The following is an 18105-nucleotide window of genomic DNA, read 5'->3' as shown; positions in this document are numbered from 1 at the left end:
TACGATTCCCAAACCAAAAAACCAAACACTTATTATACCTAAATGTTTTAACTGATATTAATGTTTGTATTTTACCATTAAGCTTTTGTGCCGTCACATTGAATCGCCCGATATTTTATGATTGTATACTTAATAAGATTATAATTCCTAACTGCATATCACGTGTTCTTCACCGATCGACGAAGACACGATTACGAACTGTGGGCAGTGTGACTGCTAACATAAGACATGATTTTATAATGAACTTTTCATATACAATGTTTACATTTTAAATAAAACGCAGATATCTTTTAATTTTTAAAAATACGTGTGTATAGTTTATTATTAGGCGCAAGAGACTTTGTACTATGATTATTGAGTCGAACTGCGATAACAAATACTTTTGAAATTTAATTCTGATACCAGGAGATTGCATTATGACTGTGGAGTGATTCATTTACATATTAAAAAGCTAACACCGTCGAAAATTTAAGAAAAATGCACCAGTCGCGGAATTAATAGTCATCCACCGTTGGCTGTAGTTTGTGTGTGTGTGCAAGACTGTAAATATGCATTCCCATGGAGCGGTTGCATTGATTCATTCTTTCAGTACGAGCAGCCAATGGCAACGGTAAGGAAGTCCTCGAACCCAATGGTGATGGTTCCATTCTGCTGGGTGTCGCGCTGCCTGAAGGCCTCCGTAAAGCGCTGCACCTGCACGCAGAGCACTATGAACTGATCCACGGACACCTCTTTGTGGGCCTGGGGATCGCTCTTCTTCACCAGGAAGTTGATGAATTCGGGCGAGAATCGAAAGCCCATCTGGGTGAAGGCTGCGAACAAATTTGGTAATTAGTGTAAAGGCCATAAAGAAGCTCATGTTAGCTTACCTTGGGTCAGCTCCTGCTCTTCAATATGTCCAGAGGAGTCCTGATCGTAGGTCTTGAATACTTGCTGCAACAGTGATACAATGAGTCACACTACTTAGTTTCGATAAATGAAATACCTTACCAGCCATTGGTTGATGTAGTTGTAGAGCTTCTCGAACTCATAGATATCGATGGTACCACTGGCGTCGTTGTCGAACATGCCTGTTGAGTAAATTAAAAAAGGCGATAAATCGCAGGGTAAACAAACGGAAATGTGTCTGCCGCTCCAGGTGATCCAAACAAATATGCATGTACCCTAAATTTAGGCTATATATACAGTGAAACCTTTATAGCTGAAACTATAACTCAATTCTGTTAGGGGAGTTTGACTTCCAGAGTCTCTTTTGTACACACATATGCGTGCTCCTACTGACTTAACAGTTTCCGGAAGGGGAACCGAGGGAATTTTAAAGTATTTCACAACTGAAGCTTCCTTGGCTATCATCAGCTCACAGGATGATCTAAATATATACCCATGTGCCCTTCATTGGTTCTTGGCATACATCAGGTCTTTAGGCTTCGCATAAAAGTTTCGAATCGACAACCTGTTCTTGTGTTTTTGTGTTACTATGTTGCCAACCAAACTAGTTTAGCTTACGTTCGTCTTTTAGAGGGTCTACTGTATACACGTTTGTTAGTGTACTGTCACTAACTGTGACGTCACAGTTCCTGTAGAGGAACTTTGCGACCGTTTTTGGGCAGGGCTTTAGCTTACTTATCATCAGCTTGCAGGCATTATCCGAGAAGTGATCGCCACGCCCATTCACCAGAGCCGCCTGCAACTCGGAGGCGTTGATCTTTCCAGATCGGTCGCGGTCCACCATGGAGAACCATTGCTGTGCCTGCGGAGAAACCTGGGCATTCTGCGGCGGAAATGCTCCGGGCGGCGGGGCATAGCCACCACCGGGCTGGGCATACGGGTTATAGCCTTGTCCCTGTGGATAAACGAAAGTGATTACATTTAATCCACTTTCTTAAGCCTAAAAACACTCACATACGACATTTTGTCACGAGCCTAGTTCGATTCTAATTGGAACTTGAGGGACAAAACAATTTTGGTGAAACTACACATGACAAGAAGGGCGTTAGCCAGCACTAGCTCGGGCAAGCGATAACATATCGATAGCATTGCTAGACTTATTGCTTGGCTATACTCCCATCACTATCGCCGGTATAAACAAGCAACAAAAGCAGCAAAACATTAAGCAAAAATGTCGAACTTCGTGAACTTGGACATCTTCTCGAATTACCAAAAGTACATAGACAATGAACAGGAGGTCAGGGAGGTGAGTTAATGGTTAATAACCTAAAAAACACCGTCTTAAAACATTGCTTTTAGAACATCCGCATTGTGGTGCGCGAAATCGAGCATTTGTCAAAGGAAGCGCAGATTAAACTGCAGATTATTCATAGCGATTTAAGCCAGAGTAAGTACTGTACAATTTAGTAGCTTGTATGTTTAGTTATAATATGGCTGATACCTTTCTCCGAACAATAGTTAGTGCCGCCTGCGGCTTGGCCCGCAAACAGGTCGAGCTGTGTGCCCAAAAGTACCAGAAATTGGCCGAGCTGGTGCCAGCTGGGCAGTACTACCGGTGAGTTAGATGGTGAAATCCGTGGTGTTCATTGTGGCTGTCTAATACTCCGCCTTCTGCAGATACTCCGATCACTGGACCTACATTACGCAGCGTTTGATCTTCATCATTGCCTTGGTTATTTACCTGGAGGCGGGCTTCTTGGTCACCCGCGAAACAGTGGTCGAAATGCTGGGATGTAAGCTAGATTTGGAAGGCTTTCGGGATACGAAATAATAGTTCATTACTCCACAGTGAAAATCAGCCAGTCTGAGGGCTTCCACCTGGATGTGGAGGACTATCTACTGGGCATCCTGCAGTTGGCGTCGGAGCTCTCCCGATTCGCTACCAATTCCGTCACCCAGGGCGACTACGAGCGTCCCCTGAATATCTCCCATTTTATTGGTGACCTGAACACGGGCTTCCGTCTGCTAAACCTGAAGAACGATGGTTTGCGAAAGCGCTTCGATGCCTTAAAGTATGATGTCAAGAAGATCGAGGAGGTCGTCTACGATGTCAGCATACGCGGTCTGTCCAGCAAGGAGAAGGACCAGCAGGAGGAGCCGGCTGCTCCTGCAATCGAATAGTGGACTTCGTTCTTAGGCTAAGACCTTTATTAAAATGGAAAAATTTCATTTAAAGACACAAATATATCACATAAAATAAACAGAATAGCATTTAAATTTACTAATTAGATGGGGAATGCTCGTAAGAAAAGTATATATTATCAAATGTAGCTGGATATATATCATCCTGTGTTGAAACTCAGAACACATTTCTTTACATTTTAATTGGCTCCACTTTATTTTAATGATCACTTTACACAGAAGATTAATTAACTCTGAACCATAAAAAAAACATAAGCTTCTGCAACTTAAAAGTAATTAAAATGGCTGTGCACATTTTGATTTAATCTTAACCAAGTATATAGGCATGTGCAGATGTTTCATGGCTTAACCCTTTCGAAACTTGTTTAGGCACCACCACTGGGCCGCAGTTGTTGTTGTTGGCCCGATCATATGGTGGATTTGTTGCTGCTCTTCTTTGGCCGCTGCTTCCGTTTCGGTTTTGCTTCTGCTTCTCAGGCGCAGTTTCAGTCTCTCTTTCGCCACCGCAACGCTTACAACATTAACATTGCGCGCGCGTCTTTGCATTTGCTTGTTTGCTGCTTTGTCGTCCGTCGTCCTTCCCGTGTTGTTCTTGTTGTTTTTTCCCGTTTTGTGCGCTCTTTATTGTTTCGCCCTTTCTAGCATTTTGATTTTAAAGAGGAGACTGCAATTGGTTACCATTTCAAGAAAGTAAGTCTGACGGGCAATTGGCCGTGTGAAAAGTCCATTGCCCCAGAAACTCACCCGCTCTCTTGACCACGCCCCCTTTTCCGCCCCGGCCCGAAAAAGCTAAAAACTAAGAGACTCCAACCTGTTTGGCAATAATTGGGTCACAAATCTGGTAAAAACTTGTTGCCCGAAATGGTCACTAAACAAAGAGCACTGTATTTATTACAAAACTCTAGTCGAGTCTGCAGTTGCCTTGTTGTTGTTTGTTTGTTTTAATTTTTTTATTTCGTTACGCAGACATAGTTGTTGTTTGGTGTTTTTCAAAACACGCTTTAATCGAAGCGGTTCAAAGTCCGAAACAAGTTTCCGGAGAGGCTTAACGGGGCACGCTCTCTCTTGGATGGCCTCCCCCTCTTCATAAAACTCACTGAGTGGGAGGAGAGCGAGTCAAACAGAGAGAGCTTTCGACGTAAACATCTGTAAAGCAAAACCACAACAGACACCCACACACTGACGGGCAGGTGTTGCTCTCTGCGCCTCTCTCTCTCCCCCCATTCCCACCTTCTTGCATTCTTATTTCGAAGGGAAAATGCCAAGTAAAAGCTCAGCCGACAACCAACAACAAAAAGTCAATATAATAAACCCAGAATCCGAGTGCTAACTGTTATGGAAAGTAGCGAAACCATTAGCTATGGACCTCCTTCATTGAGTGTTTTGCTTGCATATCCGGTAATTGTGGACTTGCAGGGTATATGTATTTTAAATAATTCAAGAAACGCAAACAAACTAAAGAATATATTTTAGTATCTTCAATCCTAAAATAATTTCAAAAAAATTATTGAAAAATCTAAAAATACATTCTAATATAAAAGTCGCATGTTTTGAGTATCGGTTACTATAAGTATCGAATTAGTAGTGGGTATGTCTTGAGACAAAATCATTTTAGTGAGTTTACTTGTTTATTTGGCATGGTAATTACACGTTTATAGAACTATTAAACTGCATTTAATATGGTTGTCAAATAAAAATATTAGGTATAGTTCGTTATGCCCGCTTTTAACGACCACACTCAACCAATAGTGTGTTGCGTTTTTAAGTGCGGCCGTACTTAAGAAATGTTCAAAGCACTTTTAGTTCAATAACCCACGTGATATCCATGTAATAGCGGGTATCTTGTAGTCGAGTATCTCAAAGATACCCCGCTCGCTTTATCAATTTTCGTTGCGCTGGCCGCGGCAGCTGTGAATGATTTGCAAGGGGTCCCAGTCGCAACTGGTTCCCAGCGCCTTTGTGCCTCCCCCCGAAACCCGACCCTCCAGAGCCACCAATACCTCGATCGTACCGCTCTCGTTAGACATGCGTGGCTGGCTGCCTCTGTCGTTCGCAGTCGCCGCACATTTCAAGTTTGCTGCGGTTCAAAGTCCAAACTCAAGACACAGATACCAGCACCAGCAGCACCGAGAGATTTTACTGCACCTTCTCGTTTTCATCTCAGTGGTTATTTTAAATTCAAATTCTCCAATCTGGGCAGACTTTCGCTGGGGGGGTACGAAGATCCCGAACGTGCGATAAGCAGACGACATTTATGCCAGGTAGACACTTCCAACGCGTCACCGATTGCACTAGGTTATTCTGACAGCAATCACCTCTTATCGGAACCGCGTGCTCAAGAAATCCTTATCAGAGCGCCGAAATTGCGTACCACTGGAGTTCTCACAGGCCCCCCGCCACTGCGATTATTGGACTTTCAACTATAAATAGTGAGCGATAGGTTTTATCGCCTCGCTCAATTGTTCCTTATCCCCGCCAGCTCATTGGCCAGTTTTCGGTTATAGAATCAGATCGTACACATATGTAAGACTTGTTTTTCAGCTGGTTTATCAAGTAAACAGGCTAACGATAGCCATGTAACCGCGATAAGAACAGGTGTGGAGAGCCCATCTTCAGATCTCAAGTTGCTTACCTAAGCCGCATGCAGATACAGTGCCATCTGCGCAGAGGTCAAAAGTCCCCTTGCCGAATTTTAAAGCCTAATCTTTATGATATGAACTCTGATATAACGAAATGGCGCCGACTGCAATCTCGAATATGAGTTATTTATGTTTTTTTATAGCTCAGCGAAAGATATATGGGATAAGCACCAAATACAATCTTATTTTATCATGCCCTTTAGACTCGAAAGGAATCTTATCAACTACAGCCACCTGTGTATGTTGATTTAAAATAATTATCATTATTTATTGAGCGAGGCAAACTAGAATGCTAAGTCTTTTGAAGTATTTAATCTGTTTAGTACAAGTGTTTATAGGCTCTCACTATAGTTTTGACATAAAAATAAGCGTCTTTACATAATAAAAATAATATATGTAATATATATCTTTCGAATCTTGATAAGCGGACTGATAGGCGACCTAGATTCCTAGAAATTTGTCTAGCCACGTTGAAAACGTTGAATTTTGAAAAGACGCATTATCGAGACTAACTGCGCATACCCCTCAAACGATGAGTACACCCATCTTATATACACACTTGTAGGTGTTTATTGGACCCAATCACATATCCATTTCGCCACAAGATAAGGCCCTATCGATCTGAAGAGAGCGTATTCCCGGAATATAGCCGGTCAACACACTCCACTTTTCGACGAGCCTCTCGACTCGTGACGCATCCATACCCATACCATATCATACTTTACCATCCAATACCAAACAATACCATACAATACCATACTATGCCATACAATACCATGCTCTACCACACAATATACCACACCGAAAGCACAATCGACTGTGGGCTATACTCGTAGTATCTCCGTCTCGGCGCTCCACTCCGAGTGCTTTTAAGACCCTAGCGAACCCGTTGTGCTCACAGTCGGTTCAGTCAACGCTCGGCGTCCAACCGATCAAGTCGCTTTATAAGAAGGGGATCGATCCTAAGCATCCCCAGTGGGAATTTCTCGTGTGTGCATCTGGCCTAGGATTTTGCAATTGTCATCTACCAATTCCCCCGCCCCCCACAACGTTTATAAATACCACGCTCACACATCGCGGTGCAATTAACACAACCCGGAAACAGTTTACACCGAATTGCTTTAATTCGACTAGAAGGTTTGTTTTTGTGTCTTTTATTCATCTCCCTACCACAACAAGCTGAAGGTCGGAAAAGCGTAAACAATGCGCAATCGAAAGCAACGGGTTTATAATCCGCTAAGGTTGCATTTTTGCGGCTTACGTGGATCGCTTTTAGCGATCTTTCCCCTCGACTTTATCTCGGTCCCACTTATGTGACCCAAATTCGGGCACATGTTTTTGATAGTTGGGAGAATCTATTAAAAAAAACCTTATCAGCGGGGGGGAACTTTCAGTGTGGTTACATAAAACCCGGCATTGGACCCGCCTCCCCTGGCAAGTAAATACATACGCGCACAAGGTCGAGCCCCCTCGATCTAGAAAATAGCAACAATTTAAATTTTGTGCAATATAATTAGCGCTGTAGATGTAGACCGCGTATAGGAAGAGATCGCGCAGACTGTGAAAAAAATAATTCGTGGACTTTGGCCCCTCGTGCCCAGCGAAAAAAAAAGTAAAAAAAAGGATCTTATAAAAAGACAACAAATCGCGCATACATTATTTCTGTGTGCCTTTTTATTTTGCCATGTTGAGGTGGCTTTTGTAGTGGTTATTGTTGCTCCTCTCGCCGATACGCAAACCAATAAATGCCGGTTAGTGGTCGGTGCTAAAAATTATTAAGCATACGCCGCATAGTCGTCGCCACAAAGTGGGTCAAACCAAAGACACTAGAATAACTAGAATAATATTCTAGTGTCTTTGGTCAAACGAAAATGAATTCGTATCGTATCTTGTTGTGGCTATTTCGAGTTGGAGCTGGTGGTCATTCTGCTTTATTGATATGTTTGGGCAATAGATATCCGATTGGATGCACTGACCTTCACCAAGGTTTCTACATCGATTCAAGGTTTTCCTTAGGCTAGAGTCTAGCAAAACGAAGTGTATTTTCGGGCATGCTGGGAGTTCATGAGGCACTTTTATTCATTTTATAAATAGATATATATAAATAAACATATATGTGCATATATGCACTGCACGTCGAGTTCCAAAGCTGAGTAAAAACGCTGAATTAGCCACTCAAACGAAACACAATAGCAATCAAATAGTTGTGCAATTTATTTGCGAATCCAAACCCGGCGAAGGTGTAGAACTGCAGCTGACTGGCGAAGCTTACAAATTATTTATCGGAGCAATTATCTTTCGAGTGAGGAAAGGTGCACTTTGTCTTCGTTGCTTCCTAACCACTCGAGGCCGTTCTAGAATTGAATGCCATCCATTGGATGGACTCAGAGCCACAATCACAGACAGACTCCATCGTTAGTCTCGGCAATGATAACCCTAGCCCCAGCTGAATAAAGCTGCGCTCAGTGACGTCAATCATCAATTGCATGTAAAGTGTTATGACATCGAGAGCTGTATACTAATTAATTTATATATATATGTATGTTTAACGAATCTGTAGCGTGCAATAATTGAACTTTGGACTCGCACGGCTCCAAACAAAACACTTATGAATACAGAGATACACGAATGTGAAGTATCTACAATCTAAAACGCATTTAAACTCAAAAGCGAGTGGCAAAATTACCAAGATGTTTTTTGTTTATGATTCACACGGCGTGTTTGTATGTCTGGCAATTTCCATTCCACCTTATCAGATAATGTCTACTACGATCCATCTAGACCACAAAGAAAGAAGTTATAGGTAGTCAAAATTTTGGTTTAATGGGCGTTCACCTTGGCGAAAGATGAGTTTTTCGATTAGCGCGTCTGCTGCATCTGACTTCTATTTCCCTTGATTTTAGCTTAAACTTTCTATCCGTTGCTTATACCCATTATCTGTCTCTCGCAGCACTTTTCTTGTACGTGGGATATCATTAGCAGCCAACAGGTATGGCCGAAGCCCATGCCGCCGTGGCATTCTCGTTTGCCATCACCCACGAGGGCTTCGACATCAACTATGACCACGAGGTGCTCAATTTGGTGTGGAAATCAGGAGTTCGTTCCTGGAAAAAGCGCTTGGGTCGCGCAAGGGTAAGTTCAAATCGCCGACTCAAATGGATTGCAACTTATATGGCACTTCTTTCCAGAACGGCGTACGCAATGGCGTCTATCCGGCTCACATCCACAGCCTCTGGCTGATCTCAGCAATAGCGCTGGGTCTACACTTTGCGGGCTACCAGGCTCCATTCAATCTGACCAATCGGATACTGGTGCACCTGCCTTCCAACACGATAAACTGGCAGGTGACCGCCTGCTTTTTGGCCGCTCTAGTGGTCTGGTTATCGATCTGTTTCACCATGAGATACACGCTCAAGCTGCTGCTCATGTACAAGGGCTGGATGTACGAGTCCAGAGCTCCCGGCAGCCGCGTCTCACTGCCCACCATGTTGTGGGTGGCCGTGGTGCGGGTTCTATCTAGTTGGAACAAGCCGGGTCTGTACAGCTTCCAGGGTTCTCTGCCCAGGTTGCCACTGCCCTCCGTTAAAGACACAATGACCAGGTACCTGCGAAGTGTTCGACCGCTGCTTGATGATGAGAACTACACGCGCATGGAGCGCCTGGCCAAAGAATTCGAACAGACCATCGGCAAGAAGCTGCAGTGGTACCTCATCCTCAAGAGCTGGTGGTCCACCAACTACGTGTCGGATTGGTGGGAGGAGTACGTCTACCTTCGTGGTCGCAGTCCCCTCTGCGTGAACAGCAACTTCTACGGCACGGATGCGATCTTCATGAACCTCACTGACAAACAGGCGGCGCGTGCGGCCAATGTGATTTCCCTGCTTCTGAACTTCCGTCGACTTATCGAGCATCAGGAACTGCAGCCTGTAAGTATAATGTATATGAAATAGCATTTTTAAAAATATTTGTATAGATAGCGTTTAATGTGTGTTAACGCCGACACTTGATCTCGTGTTGGCGTAAACTTCTACTAAATATTTAAAATATTTTACGGCACAATTTCATGAGTTTTTTAACTACTTCATATAGCCCTCATTAGTCATATCTGTTTGCTTTGTTGGAATGAATATTTGTATATGTAATTAGGACATATACTTAATACTTTTTGAACATATGTCTTACTTTAAATCTGTTTACTCATTTTTAGATCATGGTGCAGGGCATGATTCCTCTGTGCTCCTGGCAGTACGAACGTACCTTCAACACGGCACGCGTGCCAGGCCTGGAAACCGATCGTATCATCCACTACAGGGACTCCAACCACATTGTGGTTCTACACAAGGGCTGCTACTACAAGATGCTCATCTACCACAAGGGTCGCATCCTGCGCCCTTGCGAATTGCAAGTGTAAGTGACTTGTGGCCATAATCTTTAAGGGAGAGTGTTTAATTGTTATTATTTTGCAGGCAAATTGAGGAAATCCTGAAGGGCAAAGCCACTCCCGTGGAAGGTGAGGAGCACTTGGCTGCCCTGACCGCCTGGAATCGCTCCAAGTGGGCGGAGGCTCGCAACACATTCTTCTCGTGGGGAGTCAATCAAACCTCTCTGCGAACCATCGAGTCGGCCGCTTTTGTGCTCTCTCTGGATGATGAGCCCTTCGAGTTCGATTTGGCGCGTCCGGAACTGCTGGACAACTTTGGCAAGAAGCTGCTGCACGGCAATGGCTACAACCGCTGGTTCGACAAGTGTTTCACTGTCTGTGTGGGCACCAATGGTCGCGTTGGCTTCAATGCCGAACACACCTGGTAAGTGGAGACCAATCGCTGCAGCCCATATCTCCCTCTCAGCATCCATAATATTTCTCCGATTTGCCATACTTAACTATCTGAACCGATTTGTAAAATTACAATCCATAAGGTCCGACGCTGCCATCGCGTCACACATGTGGGAGAACATGATCGTCGATGATCTTGTATCGGACGGGTAATGATTTTCGATTCCTATACCCGCCTGCAATTTGTCGGTTTCGGTTGGCTGCGTTTAGTTATCATCATTTATCACATATTGTCCCAATCAATAATAATTATTATTTTTATTAACTCCGGTTGTGGCCTAACAATTTATTTACACCATCTACACTTTTTTTTATAGGGCCGATGCACCGGTTTTGGGACACCTGTGGGAGTATATATTTGGTGATGATATTTATGGGTAAACACTTAACTACAAAGCACACAAGCACAAAGCAAAGCTATTTAAGTCATTTTTGGGTTGACTACGAGAGATCAGTAGGCGCTAAAAGCTTTAATGATCTTGCCAAACAGTAAATACTAGCTTCAACGAACTTGAAACATACAAAGTCTAGTATGCGAGTGCAAAACACTTAAGGGATTATAAAGAATAGTTTAATTAGTACTCAGCATATTTTATTTAATCTTAAGTTGGCATTTTAGTTTTTTTCCTTACTTTCCTTACTGCCTTTATTTACTGAAATTACAAATTGTAATCAACCCAAAAGCAAACATTTCGTTTACGTTTTGTTTTCGTGACTAACAACAATTACACAAAATTAACAATACTTTGATTTACGTTGCTTGCCATAAATTTGCCCAAAAACGATTTCCCCACAATGCTAACCTATTCCTTGGTAACCCTGTAGATATGATGAAACGGGTAATACAAAGGGCATCCCGGAGTTCCAGCCACCCACGCCCACTAGGCTCACTTGGGATCTTAAGCCATGCTTGCCGCAGATCGAAGAGGCTACCATCGATGTGACGAAGCTTATCAACGAGGTGAATCTGCGCATCCTGGTGCACCAGGATTACGGCAAGGGCTTTATGAAGAAGTGCCGCATCTCACCGGATGCCTACATACAAATGGCCCTGCAGTTGGCCTACTACCGGGATGCCGGTCGCTTCTCGCTGACATATGAGGCCTCCATGACCCGTCTGTTCCGCGAAGGAAGAACTGAGACAGTGCGTCCTTGCACCATTGAGTCATCCGACTGGGTCAAGGCCATGCAGAACCCAAATACAACCGTAAGATTATTGCATTTTATGTAACTAGATCAAAAGCTAATCCATGTATCCTTGCTGTGCAGAACGATGAGCGTGTGAAGATGCTACAGGCTGCCTGCGATCGTCACCAGTTGGGCTACCAGGATGCCATGTGCGGTCGTGGCATCGACAGGCATCTGTTCTGTCTGTATGTGGTCTCCAAGTACCTGGAGGTGGATTCACCCTTCCTCAACGAAGTGCTCAGCGAACCCTGGCGCCTGTCCACTAGTCAGACTCCGCACGGCCAGACGCCGAAGATGGACCTGAAGAAGCATCCTAACTGCATTAGCGCTGGAGGCGGCTTTGGGCCCGTGGCCGATGATGGTTACGGTGTGTCGTACATTATCGCCGGAGAGAACCTGATATTCTTCCATATCTCAGCGAAGACTACGTGTCAGCAAACGGTAAGGAGGAGCCCTGATTCATAGCATGGAGCACAGCTAATCGTATGGTTTTCTTTACAGGATGTGCATCGCTTCGCTCAGAACATATCGCAGGCTCTGACCGACATTCGCAGCATGTTCGAGCAGCACATGAAGGACCATCCGAAGCCCGCCAAATCACTCACAAACGGCAAATCCACATAATCCCGCTTAGTCCATGTAGTCGAGATTCTTGTTAGCATTTGTTTTTACCCCTCTAGTTGGTAGTTTTAAACACATCTGATACATCCGTCTAGTTTAAGTTCCAAATGAAGTGCAAAAGTCGTCGTGAGAGTTATACATAAACAATGCAATTTTTTATAAACAATTGTGACTTGGCTGGTTTTAAGATTTAGTCTTTAGATACTTTTGCACAATATTTGATGCTTCTCAATCAATTAGTCTGTAATCGAAGAAATCGCGTAACCTTAAGTGCTATAAATATATTTCATTTTAAGCGTACGATTGGCCTTTGTGTGTTCTCTATCACGTCGCCAAAGGATTGGCATGTATGGTTACTCCATTGATCTTCTTGTCCACATGGGGACGATAGTTCTTGGGATTGACGGGCAGCTTCTCCAGTTCGTCCAGGGCATCGAATCCATCGATCACACGGCCGAAAAGCGTGTACTTCAAGTCAAGATTTGGCTGGGCGGCGTAGGTAATGAAGAACTGGCTGGCATTGGCGTTGGGTCCGTTGTTGGCCATGGATACCATTCCTCGATCAGTGTGCTAAAGAATTAAATGGTCGAGAATTAAAGGATTTATTCTTGTACAGTCCTGGAAATCGTTTAGACTAAAAAATTTAAAATGGTATGGAAATCAACATACATTTTGAGATCCATGTACCGCTTGTTACATTTTAAGATTAGATACAATATACCTCTTAAACACGGAACACAGGGTATTAAAGCCAGCCGGCGTGTTGCAACTGAATAGTGGATTTTTCTAGTAAAACCTAGGTAGCCAGCTCACCTTAATGGTCTCCTTGAACTCGTCGTCGAACTTCTGGCCCCAAATGGACTGTCCATTCTTTCCGGTGTTCGTAGGATCTCCAGTTTGGACAATAAATCCCTTGATGTTCCGGATGAAGACGCAGCCGCTGTAATAGTCGCTGGCGCACAGGGCGAGGAAATTTTCGCAAGCCTTGGGGCAGGCATCGCAAAAGAGCTCTATTTTGAGGTCACCCACGTCGGTGTGCAGCGTTACAGACTGCAAAAATCACAAAAAATCGGTTAAAACTGTAAGAAATCAGATTTTCCAACTTTTGTTTACCATTTTAAAAGTGCTTGTGCAGCCCTTGTTTCGCCATGCAATCGCTTCGTCAACGATAACAGAAATCGATAACAGCACTATTTGGTATTCCCGTGACCAAAGGTCACACTTTTAGGCGCGAATTCTGCCGCATAAAGTAATTTTTCTCTTCGCACTTCAAGTTATCAACGGCGGCCAATTAAGTAAACAGGATGAAGTGCAAGATACCCGAGATTTCGTGGCACAACCGCGATCCTGTCCTGAGTGTGGATATACAGCAAAATGGCCTTGGTCTGCGTTCTCCGACGATATGCCGCCTAGCCTCTGGTGGTTCGGATGCCCATGTCCTCATTTGGTATGTGAACCGAAGTGATGACGCTGAGGGCGTGGATGTGGAGCTGGCCGCCGACCTGTCCCGGCATCAGCGTGCTGTCAACGCCGTCCGCTGGTCGCCGAACGGAGAACTGTTGGCATCCGGCGATGACGAGAGTGTTGTCTTTATATGGAAACAGAAGGCCGACCACGAAGTTGTCAACATTGTGGACGCCGATGGCTGCAGTGAACAGGACAAGGAGGTCTGGTTGACCCTCAAGGTACTGCGCGGCCATCGCGAGGATATCTACGATCTCAGCTGGGCGCCGAACTCACAGTTTCTGGTCAGCGGATCCGTGGATAACACAGCGATGCTCTGGGATGTGCACAGTGGCAAATCACTGGCTATTCTAGATGACCACAAGGGCTATGTACAGGGCGTGGCATGGGATCCCTGCAATCAATACATCGCCACCATGAGCACCGACAGGTAAGCAGTACAGAGTCCAAAATATTTGAACTTTAATCGAATGGAGTTAAATTTCTTTTAGACAAATGCGGATATTTGATGTCAATACCAAGCGAGTGCTGCACCGAGTCAGCAAATGTGCACTCCCAGTAAAAGAGGACCACGAGATGCACGGCAAGAGCATGCGATTGTACCAAGATGGAACCTTGCAGACCTTTTTTCGCCGCTTATGCTTCACACCCGATGGTAAGCTGCTGTTAACGCCGTCAGGAATTACCGACTACGATGGTGTTGTGAAACCCATAAACACCAGCTATGGGTTTAGTCGCCATGATTTGTCCAAACCCGCCTTTGTGCTGCCCTTTCCCAACGAATACGCGGTGGCAGTTCGCTGCTCTCCGGTACTGTACCGTCTGAGACCGTACAATGCGGAGAAGAATCCTCCGATTATTTTGCTGCCGTACCGCATGATCTATGCTGTGGCCACAAAGAACGCTGTGTTCTTCTACGACACCCAGCAGCCGGTGCCGTTTGCCATTGTCTCCAACATCCACTACAGCAGGCTTACGGATTTGACCTGGTCGAGCGACGGCACCGTCCTGATCGTGTCCAGCACCGATGGCTACTGCTCACTGATTACCTTCGAGCCGAACGAGCTGGGCGACTGCTATGAAGATATGGAAGCTGTGCTGAGCGTTGTTCTAAAATCTTCAGAGAATGCAACGGTGTTGAAAAAGAAGAGGCAAAAGCTCCGCAAGGCATCGTTAGATGAAGTGACAGCCTCACGGAAACCACTGCAGGAAAAATCGAAACCGAATACAATTAGAAGGGCTTCCGAAGCGGGTATCAAAGAGCTAGGGGAACCCGAGCTGGATGCTGAAAACGAGTCATCAACGCACAGTGTCAGTTCGAGTAAAACGAACAGTCCCAAAACAAACGCCAGCGGAGAGATGAAACCCACTCCCATCGCCATCAGGCGTTCGCCACGTAAAAATTCGACTGCACCCATGCCGATTGCTATACGTAGAGCTCCGCGTAAGTCGGAGGATAAGGGGAATAGCGAATCGAGCAAGCCCAAAGAAGAAACTGAAGTAGCTAACACAAAAACGGCTGAAGTGCAGAAAACAGAGGCATCACCTGTCAAGCGCAAGATGAGCCCAGAGGCAGTGCCTCCAGCAAAAACATCACAGCCGGCACTTGGAGTTATCCCGGTTATGGACAAGGTGATCATCAGTTCTGATGAAAAGTTCGAGTCGCCTGAGAAGAAGTCCCGACCCGCAACACCAATCCAAGTGCGTCGCCAGCCACGAACTCCTGGCAGCTCCAGCCACTTTAATCTAACGCCGAAAAGCCAACCCGCCAAGCAAGCTACTCCCATTGCAGTGAGGAGAACTCCACGCGTACTCATCGAAATGCCGGTGAACTCGCCTGTGGTTCCAATGGAGGAGGCCATGGATGCCTGGCCCCTCGAGGAGGGCATCACACCCCTGCCAGCGGCAAAAAAGGATTCTCAAAAACCCTTGCCGGAGACTTTAAACACCGAAACGAAACCTGCGGTAATAGAAGCCAGTGAGGCCACCTGCGAGCGAACTGAGGACATTCGTCTGGTCTACGAGGATACGCAAGAGGAAACACCGAAAAATCCGACTGAATCGGGGCCATCCACGCCGAACAACAAGACGCCACGTCGGGTGTCCTTGCGAACCATATCCACGCCCAAATCAAAAAAGAAACTTTTAGAGTAACTATGCAATAGATTAGACGTAACAGATTTATGTTAGAGGAACTCCTAAAAATGATTATGGTTTTAGGGATCTTTGGGGATACCCCATAAAAAATTGTAAAAAATAGCCAGAATTCTTCCTAAAATATTCCACAATAAAACGCAACACAAGGTTTAGAGGTAATTGTATTGCTTTGGCTTCGTAGACTTTCTAAAATGAAACTGGCTGTTTTAAAGGGTCTTCAAAACGAAAATTTCAGTCAAAATGAGGTGAAATTGGTACAGTTTCAGTAGTATCTACATACACGGTTCTCCTACCTGTGACAAAAGTCATCTGATAAGTTATGTAACTGTACTGGTCAACTGTACCACGAAATCATCAAATTAAATGCTTCAAGAGGGTTGTTCTACCTGGTCCCAAGTTAAGTTTCCATGAATTTGCACAGGGACGTCGTTTTGGGAAGGCTTTGTGAAAAGACATTAATTTACAGAGGTAAATATTTTTATAGCAATATTTCCAAGAATTTTGGAGAGTTTTTATCAAGCAAAATTATGACGAAAAATGATTTTTACTTTTACGTGACGAATGAGTAAATTCGTGGCCTTTCACCACTTTTCCTCCTGATCCTTAAAATTGTTTCAAAGTCTTGCCATGCAATCTCTCCTAGCGCGCTTCGTCACTACGTGGAAGGCCGTCGCCAGTGATGTATTTTCGGACCCAGCAGATTGGTCTCACTTTTTATTAAGAAACAACAAACTTGCTTGGTTTTATTTATATTTATTTAAATTGTAGATGATCTCTAACGTTTTGAGTTTCTTTTACATACAAACATTTCGGTTTACTTCAGTTTTTATATCATTATTTTTATGTTTTATATATTATTTTAAATTTTTAATTCAACGATTCAAATTCATTCATCATGTTCGAGCTTAGTTAGCTTCCGTGGCTCGCCTCAAACTCATTTTAAAATTTTTCCATGGGCCATTAGCTACACTTCATCCATGTGGTCATTAGAGAGAGAAAAGGAGCTCAAGAATTGAGGAGAATTATATTTCCACATACGTTAATATAGGTAAGTATATAAATAGTTAAACAAATCTGATCTGTTGCATGGAACAACCAAAGCAATTATAATTAGGCTACAAATTAGATTAGATGCAATGTCTAAACTTTGTCTAACCTATACTCTTGGTTCCATTGGCCATCTCGTCTTTCCTCCAGCTCCTCTTAAAATCCCAAAGTTTGGTATTCGCCACTCACAAAAATCGTGTGTCTGAATGTCCGCGGACATTTGATTCGAAGTAATTAACATTACCGTTGTTATAGCTCTTTATGGATTTCACTTATAAATGTTTTAACTGCTATTAAAGTAATTTTAGTAGTGGTGCGACTTGCGATTTTATGAGTTATGTGGGTGTTTGTGGAGCAAAGAGGTGTATGAGCTTTAGAAAAATATGAATTATGTTTGATTCCATTTCCGTTCCGTTCTATTCCATTTAGTATTGAAAATATGAAAAAGTTTATTCGATATAATGCGGTTAACACTATGCTGTACTATATGATCGAATGTTGCTATTACTTGAATGCTGCTTTCATTAGTTAATTAGTTCTGCGATCTCTGCTGATTCGAAAGTTGAGCGACATCGAGGAGGTAAATTATAGTCGCTACCGTATGAGTATTCGATTAATAATTATTTACGAGAAAAATATAGTACATATGTATGTATGTTTGTTTGTAGCAATTTGTTGTTCTCCCTTTACTAAATATATTTATTTAAATTTATATATCTGTATATATAGACCGACCTTGTTTACTTTTGTCTCGAAGGTAAATGAATAACTTTCTTGTTTGTGGCTTAATTAAATTGTCAATAAATATATCGATTTGGTATTTATTTATAGTTACATACAATTATTAAACTCTCGTGTTCTTGATCATTTGCATTACTGGTCAAGTGACTATACACTGATCGTCTGCTGTTTATTACTTGTTTTTCTTTTGTTTACCCCAAATTCGAAGCCAGCAGCAACTACATAGGTAATCTAATTCATGCAAAACTTCTTGCTGACTGTAAGGAAATCATGAAACAAATAACGAAATTAATAAAATGGCTGTTGGTTTTTGTTTTTGAATAA

At 43.6% G+C, this 18105-nt stretch overlaps 5 protein-coding genes and 1 long non-coding RNA gene across 8 annotated transcripts; 3 read left to right on the top strand and 3 right to left on the bottom strand.

The window, feature by feature from the left end:
• Window positions 1-288: 288 nt before the first annotated feature.
• LOC6608524 (peflin) lies at window positions 289-2011 on the bottom strand. The gene is made up of 5 exons (XM_002033222.2): window positions 1903-2011; window positions 1624-1843; window positions 991-1070; window positions 870-933; window positions 289-812 (listed from the first exon to the last, which is right to left on the bottom strand). The coding sequence occupies exons 1-5, from the start codon at window positions 1909-1911 to the stop codon at window positions 586-588; spliced, it is 600 nt and encodes a 199-aa protein (XP_002033258.1). The 5' UTR covers window positions 1912-2011; the 3' UTR covers window positions 289-585.
• A 39-nt stretch (window positions 2012-2050) lies between these two features.
• Window positions 2051-3165, top strand: LOC6608523 (translin). Its single transcript, XM_032714305.1, has 5 exons — window positions 2051-2194; window positions 2248-2335; window positions 2407-2503; window positions 2566-2681; window positions 2738-3165. Exons 1-5 carry the CDS (start codon window positions 2120-2122, stop codon window positions 3067-3069), a joined length of 708 nt encoding a protein of 235 aa, XP_032570196.1. The 5' UTR covers window positions 2051-2119; the 3' UTR covers window positions 3070-3165.
• A 413-nt stretch (window positions 3166-3578) lies between these two features.
• LOC6608521 (carnitine O-palmitoyltransferase 1, liver isoform) lies at window positions 3579-12672 on the top strand. Of its 3 annotated transcripts, none has more exons than XM_032714296.1 (9): window positions 3579-3780; window positions 8680-8861; window positions 8918-9655; window positions 9937-10136; window positions 10196-10534; window positions 10647-10712; window positions 11389-11770; window positions 11833-12192; window positions 12253-12375. In XM_032714296.1, exons 2-9 carry the CDS (start codon window positions 8721-8723, stop codon window positions 12373-12375), a joined length of 2349 nt encoding a protein of 782 aa, XP_032570187.1. In that variant the 5' UTR covers window positions 3579-3780; window positions 8680-8720. The 3 variants fall into 3 exon arrangements, with proteins under 3 accessions (XP_032570187.1, XP_032570188.1, XP_032570186.1); XM_032714297.1 differs by lacking the exons at window positions 3579-3780; window positions 10647-10712 and adding exons at window positions 6630-6866; window positions 10881-10940 and having other exon boundaries at window positions 12253-12672; XM_032714295.1 differs by lacking the exon at window positions 3579-3780 and adding an exon at window positions 6630-6866 and having other exon boundaries at window positions 12253-12672.
• LOC116800301 lies at window positions 7926-8682 on the bottom strand. The gene is made up of 2 exons (XR_004361228.1): window positions 8565-8682; window positions 7926-8506 (listed from the first exon to the last, which is right to left on the bottom strand). It is a non-coding gene; the product is annotated as an uncharacterized LOC116800301 (long non-coding RNA).
• Window positions 12497-13596, bottom strand: LOC6608520 (peptidyl-prolyl cis-trans isomerase-like 3; the record flags this gene model as incomplete). Its single annotated transcript, XM_002033218.2, has 3 exons — window positions 12497-12942; window positions 13186-13422; window positions 13486-13596. Coding segments are annotated over 3 exons (594 nt in total), but the record flags the coding sequence as incomplete, so codon positions are not given.
• Window positions 13589-16152, top strand: LOC6608519 (chromatin assembly factor 1 subunit B). Its single transcript, XM_032714298.1, has 2 exons — window positions 13589-14266; window positions 14328-16152. The coding sequence occupies exons 1-2, from the start codon at window positions 13677-13679 to the stop codon at window positions 15988-15990; spliced, it is 2253 nt and encodes a 750-aa protein (XP_032570189.1). The 5' UTR covers window positions 13589-13676; the 3' UTR covers window positions 15991-16152.
• The last annotated feature ends 1953 nt before the right edge of the window (window positions 16153-18105 follow it).

Source organism: Drosophila sechellia, chromosome 2R, assembly GCF_004382195.2.
Source record: "Drosophila sechellia strain sech25 chromosome 2R, ASM438219v1, whole genome shotgun sequence".
In the NCBI taxonomy this organism is placed as follows: Eukaryota; Metazoa; Arthropoda; class Insecta; order Diptera; family Drosophilidae; genus Drosophila; species Drosophila sechellia.
This window is presented reverse-complemented; position numbering and strand designations above follow the sequence as displayed.